Here is a 13,286-nt window from a genome sequence, read left to right as displayed (position 1 = left end):
TAAATGACCTTATTACATATGACCCCCTCCTGTTTCAGACTTATGGGGTATCTGTGTAAAGGTCACTAGGGATTTGGCTTAAACTCCTCAAACTACATAGGACTTTCCCTAACTTAGGGTTATCTTCTATGTGGATACCACTGAAAAGTCCTGAACTGGGATATTTGCTGCCCACCCACCCCACTGAAATTTCACAGTGTGTGGCCATTTCACTAAAATGTCAGCATGGAACACATTTCATAGAGTTCTGCTTTGGGGGACAGAATCTAAATGTAACCAAGAAATTAAATCATTCAGCAAAAGGAAACTTTCAAAATAGGTTGGAAACATTGCCTCCCTCTTGACTGTACCCCATACAAGTGGGATTGGGAGCTTTTGTCATCAGCTTGTCCACTGATCGGCTGGTTTGAATGATTTACGTGGAGCTCTCCAATGAATACTGATGGATTGCTAGACTCATTATGTGACTGCAGAAGGTGCTTCCAGGATCATAATCTGCCAATACAATCTTCTCTGCTTTACATTAGGGGCAGTTTGGTCTGACGCCTGGGCCATCAATGATGGAACCTAAAAAGTAGAGGCAGCTAGCTGTGTATTTTTCTCTTTCTGTTTGGCTTGTCTACCTAGTTCCTAATCTCTGACTGTCTTGTAAATAAATAGTTGCCTTAGTATGATTTGAAATGCTTTAGACTGCATATTGTATTGCCACAAGCTGAATTATAACCACAGACATTAAGGGTGCAATCCTATTCTGTTAGGCGGCCGTCTCTGAACTCAGAGGTGACTGCCTATCCAATGCAGGGCAGGAGGAGCCCGGAGGGGATCGTTCCCTCCATGCTTCTCTTGCCCTGCATTTGCAGCTAGACAGCCGATTGTGGCTGTCTAGCCGCGGGAGGGCAGAGCAGGGAAGAGGCTGCGGTACAACACACTGGATGTGTCGTACAGGCATTTCCACCCTCCCCGCCCTGGAATAGCCTCCAGGAATGGCCCTTTTCAGCCACTCCATGCTCCTCTTGTGAGCACGGAGCACGGGACTGTACCACACTGCCTCGGAGGCAGCACAGAAGTGGGAGGAGGTCAGTTCCAGATATCCTATGGCTGTCTAGCTGCTGTCTAGCAGTCATAGGATTGCTCCCTCCACCTGGTTCTGACACAGCCAGGAGGACTCATGCAACAATAAGGTTGAGGGGAGAATACAAGCCCAACTCCTTAAAAGCCCTTATAAGCTAAGTTGAGTGGTTCTGTTTTCGATCTTCTGTTGGACTGTAGCATCAAATCAATTCACTAGATGGTTGCAAAAATATCTTCTCTGCCAAACACAATGAAAGAGTGTGAGTCCTATTACCAACCTCAGTAAGGATATGTGGACTATACAGCTGGGACAGAGGTTAAACTTCTGCAGACAATGGTGACTGGATACCCTGACACTCCTATAGGCCCTGCATTCATACTTCCAAAAGGTGCACTGGTCCTGCCAGTCCCAAAAATTAGATTTTCTGGAGATATGCTAGACACAGAGCCCTAGTTGAACCATCCAATGAAATCGAAAGAATAGTGGGTTCCATCCAATGGTGTTGTCCTGACACTGGAAGAGAGATTGCTGATGGAATGGATTTCCCCTCTTCCCTGAAGTCCCCTGCATGCCACTCAGATCTTCTCTGGGGGGTTGGGGGACCCTCTTAGAGCTGATTTGGGGGCATGTGGGGGCTACAGGGAGAGGAGAGGATGGAGATGTCCTACTGCATAAGCAGAAGTCCCATTGCACCAGCAGATTTCCGCCTGTGTGACATTGGCCCCAAGCAGAGCTGGCCCTACCATTAGGCAGAGTGAGGCAGTCACTTCAGGTGGCAGATGCTGGGAGATGGCAGTAAGGTGCTGGAGGAGACACCTGTGTGTCTTGTGAACTCCCTTGCACTCCCTAAGCTAGCCTGCTGCCTTCAGGTTCAGTGGAAGATGCTGTCCCATCCTCAGTAGTGAAGTAACATTCAACTGCCTGTCCAGTCAGCTTTTGTACATGGAATGGGAGGAAGCACCATCTTGTTCTTTGCCCTCAGGCACCAAAATATCATAAGCCACCTCTGGCTCTAAGTCAGAGGCTGCAATCTTCAAGTGACAGGAAAGCTGCTCTGGCCCATTAAAGAAACATTGATGTATTTATATTTAATGTTCCCAGATGTACGATGGAGTTTGAACAGGGCCCCATGGCTACATGGTCAATCTCATCAGAATACAGCACTCCTGTGCCATTTGATATATGTTAGCACTATCTCAAAATGTAAGTAACATCATTCCTCCTCCTCCTCCTTAACATATTAGTCTGAAGGAAAGAAACAATCTGCAAAAAATATGAACATGAGTCTGACTGGAATTCAACCTGAATGTGTGACTCAGAGAGAAGACTATTGTTCCATAGTCCAGACAGCCTGGTATTTAAACCCTCTCCCTGAGTGACAAGGGCAGCATTGGTCCAAGTCAACCATTTCTCTGGCTCCTGCACAAACCAAAGCATTTAGAAATGTGCAGAGTGGAGCTAATTAATGGCCAAATCAGCTTATTTTTAATTGTTTGGGGTTGAGTTTCAGAGACGGAGCACATTGGTGGCTGAATATTGTTAGTTTCCCTAATGCCCTCCAGTGGATTACGGAGCAGTTTTAATAGTCTCTTAATTGCTCCTGTGCTCTTTACATCCCATTCTGGAGAATAGCCTTGGAGTTTACTGCTGGCTGACAGCTATACTGGAACATATTGTGAAGTCTTAAGCACAGAACCCAGTAACAGGCAGATGGCTGAGATGCCTCCTTTATTTTCTGCACAAATGAACTTGATTCCAAATGAGACAGATTTTCTGGTTACAGGTTACCCAGCTTGCCTGCCTCATCCTTCTCTCCCCACCACCAAACTCATATGTACACACAGCAATCCAAGGGCTCCAATATGAGCATGGAGCGTCTTGGAATCTTGGGCTTTCCCATGCATTCCAATGTTCTGCAATGTTCCAAGTAGGGATGGATGAATCTGACAATGTCGGTTTCTCTTGGTTTCTCATTTTTCCAGTCTTAAGCTCAGTTCCAAACATTGATAGAATAGAATAGAATAAAACTTTATTACGGTCAAAGACCAGCTCAAAAAAGGAACTACATAAAAACATTAAAATTATCTGCCATACATTGATATTTTTTTCCAGTCTTATATTTGGTTCATCCCAAATATGAGAATGTTGTTGTTTTTAAGTTTGCATGACAACTGTATGCATTTTTGCCAGTTTCTCCAAATATATGCATTTCTGTACACAGTTTCCCATTTTTGCAAGCAATTTTTCCTAATATAAAGCATTTAAACATCATTTTCCCTAATATGTGCATTTGTGTCTTTACCTTTCCCTAATATGTGCATTTTGTACACATTGTCTGATTAGAGAACTCCATTGTAAAATCTGAAGTGCGAATTTCAAAAGAAAACCGAGTTTTGGTTCACATATTGGTTTGGAAGCATAAAGTTAGGTATGTGCGTTGTAAAATAGAGACCAAATGAATTTCTCCCCCATCCCTAGGGCCAAATGTGCAACCCCTCTAGATGCACACACATCGTGTACACCAGAGATTCTCAAACTTTGGACTATCAGTAGTGGCGGTCCTTGAGTTCCTTGAGGTAGTCCATGGAAAGGTTGCAGAACAGCTAAGGGTATCTAAACTTGGCTTTGCACTGGATTAATTCACTTTTCCTGATAGTGGAGATTGAGGCTGTTTTGACCATGACTGAGATTTCCAAACAAGCTAACAAGGCCTTGACAACAAGGTCAGTGATTTTCACAATGCAGTAATGGTGCAGTCTACTCACATTTCTCAAAACATTTATCAGTTTAAGAGACCCTTCTCAACAGCCTGGCCTAGATAGGGATGCATGGGGGTGGGGGTGTCAGTTCATTTTTTACCAGAATTTCCCCAGTTCACGCACCTCCTGGAACCGAACACAGACCCAAACTCAATCTACAGTCAAAGTCTTTTAATTTCTTAGTTTGCAGTGCAATTTGCGGAACAAAAGACAAGCATATAAAAGTACAAACATTTGGAAATTGTGCATTAAAAATACTTTAATCAATGGGAGAAAATGCATACATTTTTAAAAAATGCACACCATGTATGCATACCTTTGGAAAATACATACAAAGCTATGCATGAATGCAAAGATATGCATGCAAAAAAAGAAGAAAAGTTCACAATCTGATAAAGACATGAATCAGAACAAGCATGCAGGTGGAACTCCTAGAACCTTGATGAACTTGTATTTTGCTGATTCATGCCTCCCTAGGCCAACTGATTTTCATAATATATTTGTTCTGACAATCATGAAGATGATGATACTGAAGAATTTGGAAAAAAAATAAAATCTGTGTTATGTATGTGTTTTGATTTGTAGAACAAACCAAAAAAAAGTGTATTAAGTGGTCCAGCAAGACCCCCAGAAATATTCAAGTGGTTTGCAAGGAAACAACATTTGAGAACCACTGATCTGCACTGAAATGGAGGCCTTTGCTTAGGCAAATCTCATAGGATATGAGGAGTAGGGATGTTGGAGAAATCCACTGCGGATTCAAATGAGGCCGGATTCCAAAGAATCAGGTCTCATTTGAATCCGTGGAGGATTTCTCTAACATCCCTATTCCTCATATCCTATGAGATTTGCCTAAGCAAAGGCCTCCATTTCAATGTAGATTCTGGAATCTGCGGTGGATTGGCCCCACTTGCCTCCACTCTGTGAGGATTCTGAGCGGGATGGCACTCGGCTGCTTGCTCAGCCAGAGCAGTTCTCCTTCGCACAGAGTGCCATTTTTTAAAAAAGTGGCGATCGGCAGGATGTGCCCATAGACTTATACGCAAAAAGATCTGTGAATCTTGTGTATAAGTCTATATGTCCATAGGCTTATGCATAAGATTCACGGTTCTACTTTGCATATAAGTCTATAGGCACATCCTGCCGATCGCCACTTTTTTAAAACTAAAAATGGCAATTGGTGCAGAGGAGAACGGCTCTGGCTGTTCAGGTAAGCGGCCCTCAAGCCGGGCATCTCCACAGAATCCTCATGGAGTGGAGCCACTCTGGCAGATTCTGGTGCAGGGAGGAATGGATCACCTCCCCCCCAGGCGGATTCCCCACTGGAACGGATGGTGGGGAATCCATACATCCCTAAGAGGAGTGTGTGCCCTCATATCCACACAGCAGCATTTGGATCTGGGCTCTTATTTCAGTAAGTGAAAGAAAACAAACTACATTCAATATGTGCTTCAGGAGTCCTCCCATGTGGACTTTTCCTAGGCCTTCTATTTATCCTTGTGTATTCAGGCCATATACCTAAATGTTCTTTCTTTGCTGGATCTGGTTTCAAAAATCTCAGAGAATTTATCTGATGCAAATCCTTCTGTTTTATTTATAGGATCATTCCAGCCCTCATTTCCACACCCGTCTCATCCATCCTAGCTTTTGTCATGTAGGAATATAATGACATTGCTCATAGAAGGCCACCAAATTCGTCCCCATTAGCAAATAGCTGTGCTCAAAGGCAGCAGTTCCTCCGAGTATAAAACAGGTGCAAGCGATTCCAAGTGCTTGGCATGGAGCAGGTACATCATGACAGAATGTTAAAATTCATTATTCAGCATGCCACAAAAGAGGGTGACATGCTGAAGTGACAATTTATACTGTATTTACCTTCTGCTGGGGAAGCTGCTATTAATACAGTCTTGTCAGATCAAGAAATATAGCTCAACAGGAAACAAGCCACTGAGGTGAAATTGCTGAACCATTCAATCCTCTGTCACCATAGTCCCTGTTAGCTATCACAAGTAGGGATGTACAAAATGTACTTACCGTTCCGTGGATTATGTTTATGGTGGGGGGGAGGCGTTCCGTCCCTCCCCCCGGAATCCTCGATGGGGGGGAGGCACTCCGTTCCTCCCCCCCGGAATCCTCAATGGCCGGCTGTACTCCGCGGCAGCTCCGCAGAGCAGCCAGCCAGGCTCAGGCCAGAGCCGTCTGCAGCCGGATTTCCAGCTGCCGAGGGCTCTGGGTAAAAAAAAAAAAAAAAAACACGTATGCAAATGGTGGCGGCTACAGCCGCCGCCATTTGCGTTCCTTATTTTTGGCCGTCTTAGTTAGGGTTGGCGGAGAATTTCTCCCTGAAACTTCGGGGGGCCGAGCGCCAACGTGTTCGGCCCCCCGAAGAAGTTTCGGGGAGAAATTCTCTGCACCCCTCCGCCCCCCGCACCCCCCCCGGGACGGGACTTACCTTTCCCGAATGTCCCTCCCGGAGGCGGGTCCCGGCGGCGGTTCGTCGGGTCTTCGTCAGGGGCGGGGGCGGCAGCCGATCTTTCGACCGGCTGCCGCCGCTGCCATTCCAATAAAAGTTAAAAAAAAAAGCGCGTACGGCTAATGGCAGCCCCCATGGGGAGCCGCCATTCATGTTCCTTATTTGGTCGCTGTAGTCTACGTAAAGATTACGTAGACTACGATGAAAATAAGGGCAACGCTATTTGCGTTGCCCTTATTTTCGCCGTAGTCTACGTAAAGATTTACGTAGACTACAGCGACCAAATAAGGAACGCAAATGGCGGCTCCCCATGGGGGCCGCCATTAGCCGTACGCGCTTTTTTTTTTTTTTTTAAGTCACCCGTGATAGGCTACGTGACGATTTATGTAGCCTATCATGGCTGACTTTGCAGATCTAGCCGTGATAGGCTATGTTAATCATCACGTAGCCTATCACGGGGGCGTTTTTTTTTTAACTTTTTATTTTGCGGCTGGACGAGGCGCCTCCTCCCAGGCCTGAATTTCGGCCGGGCGAGGTGGGAAGCCTCCCCCCGGCCTGAATTTCGGCCGGGCGAGGTGGGAAGCCTCCCCCCCCCAGCCTGAACTTCGGGGGGAGAGCAGCGATGCGCCTCCCCCCCACCGCGAAAAGCTGCGAGACCAGGTAAGTGGCTTTCGTGCACTCCTAGTCTTAGTATAGGTAAATATTTACATAGAACATGACGGCGAAAATAAAGGGGAACGAAATTGCGTAGCGGGCACTATTTGCGTCCCTTTGTGATTCGCCATTTTAGCCTACGTAAATACTTACTGAGATAAATTATGTAAATACTAATGTAAATACTTATATAATTATTTACGTATTTTTCTGCATGATGAAAAAAAAATCACATCTGTCTGTGGGCGAATGACAGAACAAAGTGCCCTAACCCGGCACCAGCTTGTCTGGCTGAAAGGGGGAGCTATTGCGGGCGGTTGGGGTGAGAGGACGTAGTGGCCTCTCACTGGTGCACCCCAGTGGCACCACCATGCAAGGAGGGGCAGGCTGAGTTGCCTTAAACGCAGCCCCCCTCCCAATCTCAGCTCTCTGGCTCAACGCAGCTGGAGAGATCCTCCTGCAAGCAACGAGGGACACCTGCCTGCTGGAAACCCGCTTCATCGCTCCCAGCCTACTGGGCTTGGACCACAGCCAGTGTGCCCGATCTGCTCTGCCTCCTTCCAGGGGCACTGGCGCTCACTTCGGCAGTGCCCATGCCCCTCGCCTCCCGGCTCATGGGCAGGTGCAGCTCCTGTCCGCAGGCACTTGCCGCGCCTCTAGGAGCACCGGCGCTCACTGCGGCTGCGCACGCCCCCTCCTTGCCCCTCGAATCGCCCACAGCCGCGGCGGGCAGCCCTGCTGTTCAGCAGCAGCGGCAGCGCTTGCTGCTGCAGGGTGGCGGCAATCCCGGCGGGCAACGCAGCACCTTCCTCGTCCGCCATTTGCTTGGCGGCCCGCGGCTCCCCGGAGCGTATCTTTGCCCAGGGCCATGTGGCCTCGCTCCACTGCATGTTCGTGCCCCAGCCGGCACTTTCTCTCAACACCCAGCAGGGCCTTCACTGCACCAGCTAGGGAGATTCTCTCCCAGGCCGCTCATCCTCAGCCTTGAACCTCTGGCCCACAGATCCCCTTCAGCCTGCCCTCACCCCACAGCAGAGGGCTAGAGGTGCTGCCTCTGTTGGCCCGGGGGCCCAGTAAAGTAGCCTCACTGGGACCTCCTGCAGTGGGTTCAGGCCCCTGCCAACGTTTACTTCTCTAGGGCTGGCTTGTGTAGTGGTTTGAGTGTTGGACTGGGACCAGGGATCCTGGTCCTTGCTTCTTCGTTTCCTAATGCTGTGCCCAGCTCATCTGGTGGCGAGCACCAACCCCTAACTCACCTCTGCTACATCATGCCCCCCAGGAAGGGCCAGGGTAGAAAGAAAGGGAAGGGTAGGGCCCCGCCTCCCCTCTCCAAGAGGCCGCTACCAAGGCCTGAATCCGAGTCTAAGGAGGAAGCAGGCCCAGTACTGGCATCAATTCTTGCTTACCTGGAAGCTGCTGAGCGTTCCTCAGGGATCCCTCCCCCTCCCCCGGCCAGGCCTAAGAAAACCACAGTGGTCCAACCCAAACAAACTGAACGTGACAGTAGACCCAACGCTCGCTACTACTTTCTATTTCAGCTCGTCTGGACACCGTTGAAGCTTCCACCTCCTCTTCGCTGGCTCTTCTTGATAGCACACTGCCCCCAGAGGAGCTCCTCCCTCCCGCAGCTTCCTCTTCCCTGGGGACGCAAGCAACACCAGCCACTTTTCCGGTTGGGGATCAGAACACGGCCACACTGGGTTCAGGTGAGACTGCCTTGGCACCTCAATTCGCCTGGCCGGGGATGGGGCGTGTCAACCCCTGGGGTTGGATGCCTTGGTTTACCCCTCAGGGCTGGCCGTTCCCCCCTTTCCCACTGCCTGCAGTCACTCCAGCCGGTACTCCTCAGCCCATCGCTCCGGTCTCAGTTCCCAGTTCAACTGCACAAGTAGCCAACCCCCCTATTTCAATGGGGCTTGGCACCTCATCCTCCTCACTGGTGTCTGCGGGAGACGCCTCCCTTACAACCACGCTGCCGCTCCAGTCCCAGCCACTTAACTTCACTTGTGCCAGCATTTGACAGGGACCCGCCGGATCAGTTCAGGACCCCTTGCCACCCCTGCCACCCCCCATACTAGCACCACAGATGCCTTTGGCTGATCCATGCACTAACCTTGGAAGGGGAGCCATGCCCACAGGTGCTACTTCTTCCACTATTGGTTTCCACCTGACCGTTGCCACCAGGAAAAAGATTTTGTGGGGAGAATTTATAGATGTCTTCTCCCTGCTTTTTCAGGAGCCCGAGTCTAGTGACAAGGATAAGAACAGTGATAGGGAACCTGATCGGAGTAAGGGTCATAAGGTCCCGCGCACCTGGGCAAACTGGTTACCAGGTTTCTTAATTTATTCTGGCATCCTCCCTAGGGATGTACAAAAGTCACTTACCTTGAACGAAATTTGATTCGCGGTTGGGGGGAGGCGCTCCGTCCCTCCCCCCAAAATTCTGGCCAGGGGGGGAGGCGCTCCGTCCCTCCCCCCCGAAATTCTGGCTGGGGGGGAGGCGCTCCATCCCTTCCCCCCGAAATTCTGACCGGGGGGGAGGCGCTCCATCCCTCCACCCCCGAATCCTGGCCGGCCCGGCCGCAAATGGCGGCGGCTGTAGCTGCCTCCATTTGCATCCCTGCAGTCAGCCATGATAGGCCACGTAAATGTTTACGTAGCCTATCACGGCTGAGTAAAAAAACAACAACAACCGCGCGTACGCAAATGACGGTGCCCATGGGCGCCTCCATTTGCATTCCTTATTTTGGCACGTCTAATCTACGTAAACATTTACGTAGACTACGGCGAAAATAAGGGGAACGCAAATAGCGTAGATGCTATGCTATTTGCGTTCCCCTTATTTTTGCTGTAGTCTACGTAAATGTTTACGTAGACTAGACGTGCCAAAATAAGGAATGCAAATGGCGGCGCCCATGGGCGCCGCCATTTGCGTACACGCGGGGGTTTTTTGTTTTCACTCAGCCGTGATAGGCTACGTAAAGATTTACGTAGCCTACCACGGTATTTTTTAGAAATCTAGCCGTGATAGGCTACGTAAATCTTTACGTAGCCTATCACGTTTTTTTGTTGTGTGTTTTTTTTTTTACTGGAAATGGCGGTGGCAGCAGCCGGTTGGAAGACCGGCCGCCGCAGCCGCTGCCGCCACCGAACCACCGCCGGAGCCGCCGCCGCCAGAAGGCCATGGCGGCAGAAAACAGGGCAGCAGGCATCAACCCCCTCCCAATGGGCCCCAGCCCAGGTAAGATCCTTCCACTCCTTCAGCTTTTAGGACATTATCCGAACTGGAGGGACACAATCTACTTGGAATGCAGCTTCACGCTGGGTTTTAGGATCCCCTTCAAGGGTCTGCGTAGGCCATGTTTCACTGGTAATCACTGGTCTGTCCTTGTCATGCAGCACTTGGTTCAAGATAAAATTAACAAGGAAGTTCTTGCGGGATGAGTCATCGGCCCCTTTTCCATGCCCCCAGTACCCAACCTTTGGATTTCCCCTTTGGGAATTGTCCCCAAGAAATCTCCCAGAGAGTTCAGGTTAATTCATGACCTCTCCTTCCCCAAGGGCCGGTCTGTTAACGATGAGATCCCGGATTATCTATGTTCTGTGCGTTACACCTCCTTTGATAAGGCGGTGGCCATGATACAGGACCTTGGCCATGGGGCATTGATGGGCAAGTGTGATATCAAATCCGCCTTTCGCATTTTGCCTATCAATCCCGTGGACTTTGATTTGCTGGGATTCTGCTTCCAGGACAAATTTTACATTGACCGCGCCCTCCTCATGGGATGCTCCATCTCTTGAGCCATGTTCGAGACGTTCAGTACCTTTCTGGAATGGGCCATAAGGGATAGGACGAGCTCTGGAAACGTAATTCATTATTTAGATGACTTTCTGATTGCTGGACCTGGGGGTGGCAGTGAATGCTCTGACTTAATCAGTGCATTCATATCCCTTTCCTCGGACCTAGGTGTCCCTTTGGCACACGAGAAGACAGAGGGCCCATCTGTTACTTTGACATTCTTAGGGATCGAACTGGATACCCTCACACAATGTTCTCGCCTCCCTCAGGACAGACTGCTGGTCCTTAGGGGTAAGCTCCAGACCATCCTGCAACTTTGTAAAGTCTCCCTCAGAGTTCCGCAACAAGTAGTGGAGCATTTGAACTTCACTTGTAGGGTGGTGGCCCCCGGCCTTGCCTTCCTGCAACAGCTCTGCTGGGCAATGTGGGGTCTTCGACTCCCGCATCATCACACCAGAGTCACTTCCACCATGCGCATGGACCTGCAGGTATGGCTTAAATTCCTGAGGGATTTTAATGGCATCTCCTTCTGGAGGCGCAAGTTGCTTCTTTGAGCCGACCTGCAGATTTATTCAGATGCCACTGGCTCCTTCGGTTTTGGACTAATATGGCAGGAGTGGTGGTGCCTTGGCCAATGGCCAGAAAGCTGGTCTGCCACTGGTATTTGTCAGGAACTCACCTTCCTGGAATTCTTCCCCATTTACGTGGCAGTGCACATTTGGGCTGACCTGATGGCCAATTCTGTCGCCCTCTTTTGGTGCGACAACATGGCCATTGTGCACGTCATTAATACATGGTCCTCCAGAAACAGAGGGTCATGGTTTTGGTTAGAGCACTTACCCTCCAATGCCTATGCCACAACATCTGGTTCTACACCCACCACGTACCAGGTCTGGGAAACTCAATTGCCCATGCTTTGTTGCGAAACCAGATCGACAGTTTCAGTGTATTAGCCCCATGGGCATGTCCACTACCAGACCCCATGCCAGCTGGATTATGGGAGATTGGCGTTCTCAAGTCGAACACGCTATCCTGAATTCTATAGCCCCCAGCACTAGAGCTGCCTACGAAAGATCAGGTAGGGAGTTTCGTGCCTTCAGGAGCGGACTTCAGTTACAGGACTCTTGGCCCTTACCTGTGGACCACTTGTTACAATTCTGCGTACATCTGTGTAACAAGGGCCTATCCACTAGGACCATTACTGGGAGGCTTGCCGCTTTGGCCTTCTGGGCCAAAGTGCGAGGGGTCGAGGACTCCACCTCGGATTTCCAAGTTAGGCAGGCAGTTCAAGGTTGGGCTCAGATGTCACTTGCCTCGCCAGATTCCAGGCGCCCCTTGTCTCCGGTTATCCTTTTAGGGCTCCAGGAATTGTGGCCCTCCATTTGTTCTTCCCCATACAAAGCCTCCCTATTCCATGCTGCAGCTTTAACAGCCTTCTTTGGGGCCCTTAGGATTTCGGAACTGGTCTGGGCTTCCAAATCTGACCCAGCCGGGAGGGCCTTAAGGTACTCCGACATGAAGATCCATCCCAACCTGATCCACCTCCGCATTCGACGGTCAAAGACCCATCAGTCTGGCAAGGGAGCATTGGTGACCCTCAGCTGGGCCCAGGCCAAGGAGTTATGTCCTGTCAGGGCCTTGCAGGTTTTTCTGGGACACCGCTGGGCGAGTGAGGGTCCCCTATTCTGCCATAATGATGGTTCACCACTGACAAAGTTCCAATTCTGGGCAGTCACTAAGTCGGCCTTATCCATACTGGGTTTGGGTCATTGTTGTTTTGGGACCCACTCTTTCCACATTGGGGCGGCCTCTATGGCAGCTGCCGTAGGTTTTTCATCCAAGCACGTGATGGCTGTAGGGAGATGGCACTCCAGGGCTTTCCGGTCCTACGTTTGTGATTTGCCCAATACTTCATAATGCTTTTCTTCGCCTTCCCCAATGTTTTATTCCTCAGATGAGATTTGACCTACGCCGGTACGGGTGCTCATTTGTGGGCACAGTATGGTGTTTTGGGCTGCTCACAGAGCTTCTATGTCAGCCTTCGGATCCCGGCTGCAGTTTCCCCAACAGGTGGTGATACAGTGGCTTAGCCAGTGTGGTATGCGATGGGACTCACTCCTTCTCACCCTGTTTTATCAAAGTTTGGTCAGATTCCCTCCACAGGTCCTGGTGCTGCACCTGGGAGGGAACGACCTGGGCTGCAAGCCGGGAAAGGGCTTGGTTGAGCAGGCGTTGGTTGATTTGCAGATGGTCCGACATCGTTGGCCAGGGGTGACCATATTGTGGTCCTCGATGCTCCCGAGGATCAAGTGGAGGGTGCAAAGTAATGCTGCCATGGAACAGGCTCGGCAGAAGGTGAACAGAGAACTGGCATGGGGGCTGTCAGAACATGGTGATGGGTGATAAAAAAAAATGATGTTTTTACTGTGGAATTTTATTGTTTTAAACTGTGTTATTATATATTCTGTACATCGCCCAGAGTGGCTGGGTGACCAGCCAGATGGGTGATTAATAAATTTAATTAATTAA

The 13,286-nt window shown here is 49.7% G+C and overlaps 1 protein-coding gene across 1 annotated transcript; it reads left to right on the top strand.

Moving 5' to 3' along the window:
- The first annotated feature begins 11,714 nt into the window (after nt 1–11,714).
- On the top strand, nt 11,715–12,674 carry LOC146340630 (uncharacterized). Its single transcript, XM_084807250.1, has one exon. The coding sequence runs from the start codon at nt 11,715–11,717 to the stop codon at nt 12,672–12,674; it is 960 nt and encodes a 319-aa protein (XP_084663376.1).
- Nucleotides 12,675–13,286: the final 612 nt, after the last annotated feature.

This window comes from Heloderma suspectum, chromosome 6 (assembly GCF_057233095.1).
Source record: "Heloderma suspectum isolate Gila_16-S chromosome 6, 16-S_ref, whole genome shotgun sequence".
NCBI lineage: Eukaryota > Metazoa > Chordata > Lepidosauria > Squamata > Helodermatidae > Heloderma > Heloderma suspectum.
The sequence above is the reverse complement of the archived record's forward strand: the minus strand, read 5'-3'. Positions and strand labels throughout refer to the sequence as shown.

Coding starts and splice junctions, on each gene's coding strand:
- LOC146340630 (XM_084807250.1), top strand. CDS start 11,715: ATGGGCATGTCCACTACCAGACCCCATGCCAGCTGGATTATGGGAGAT.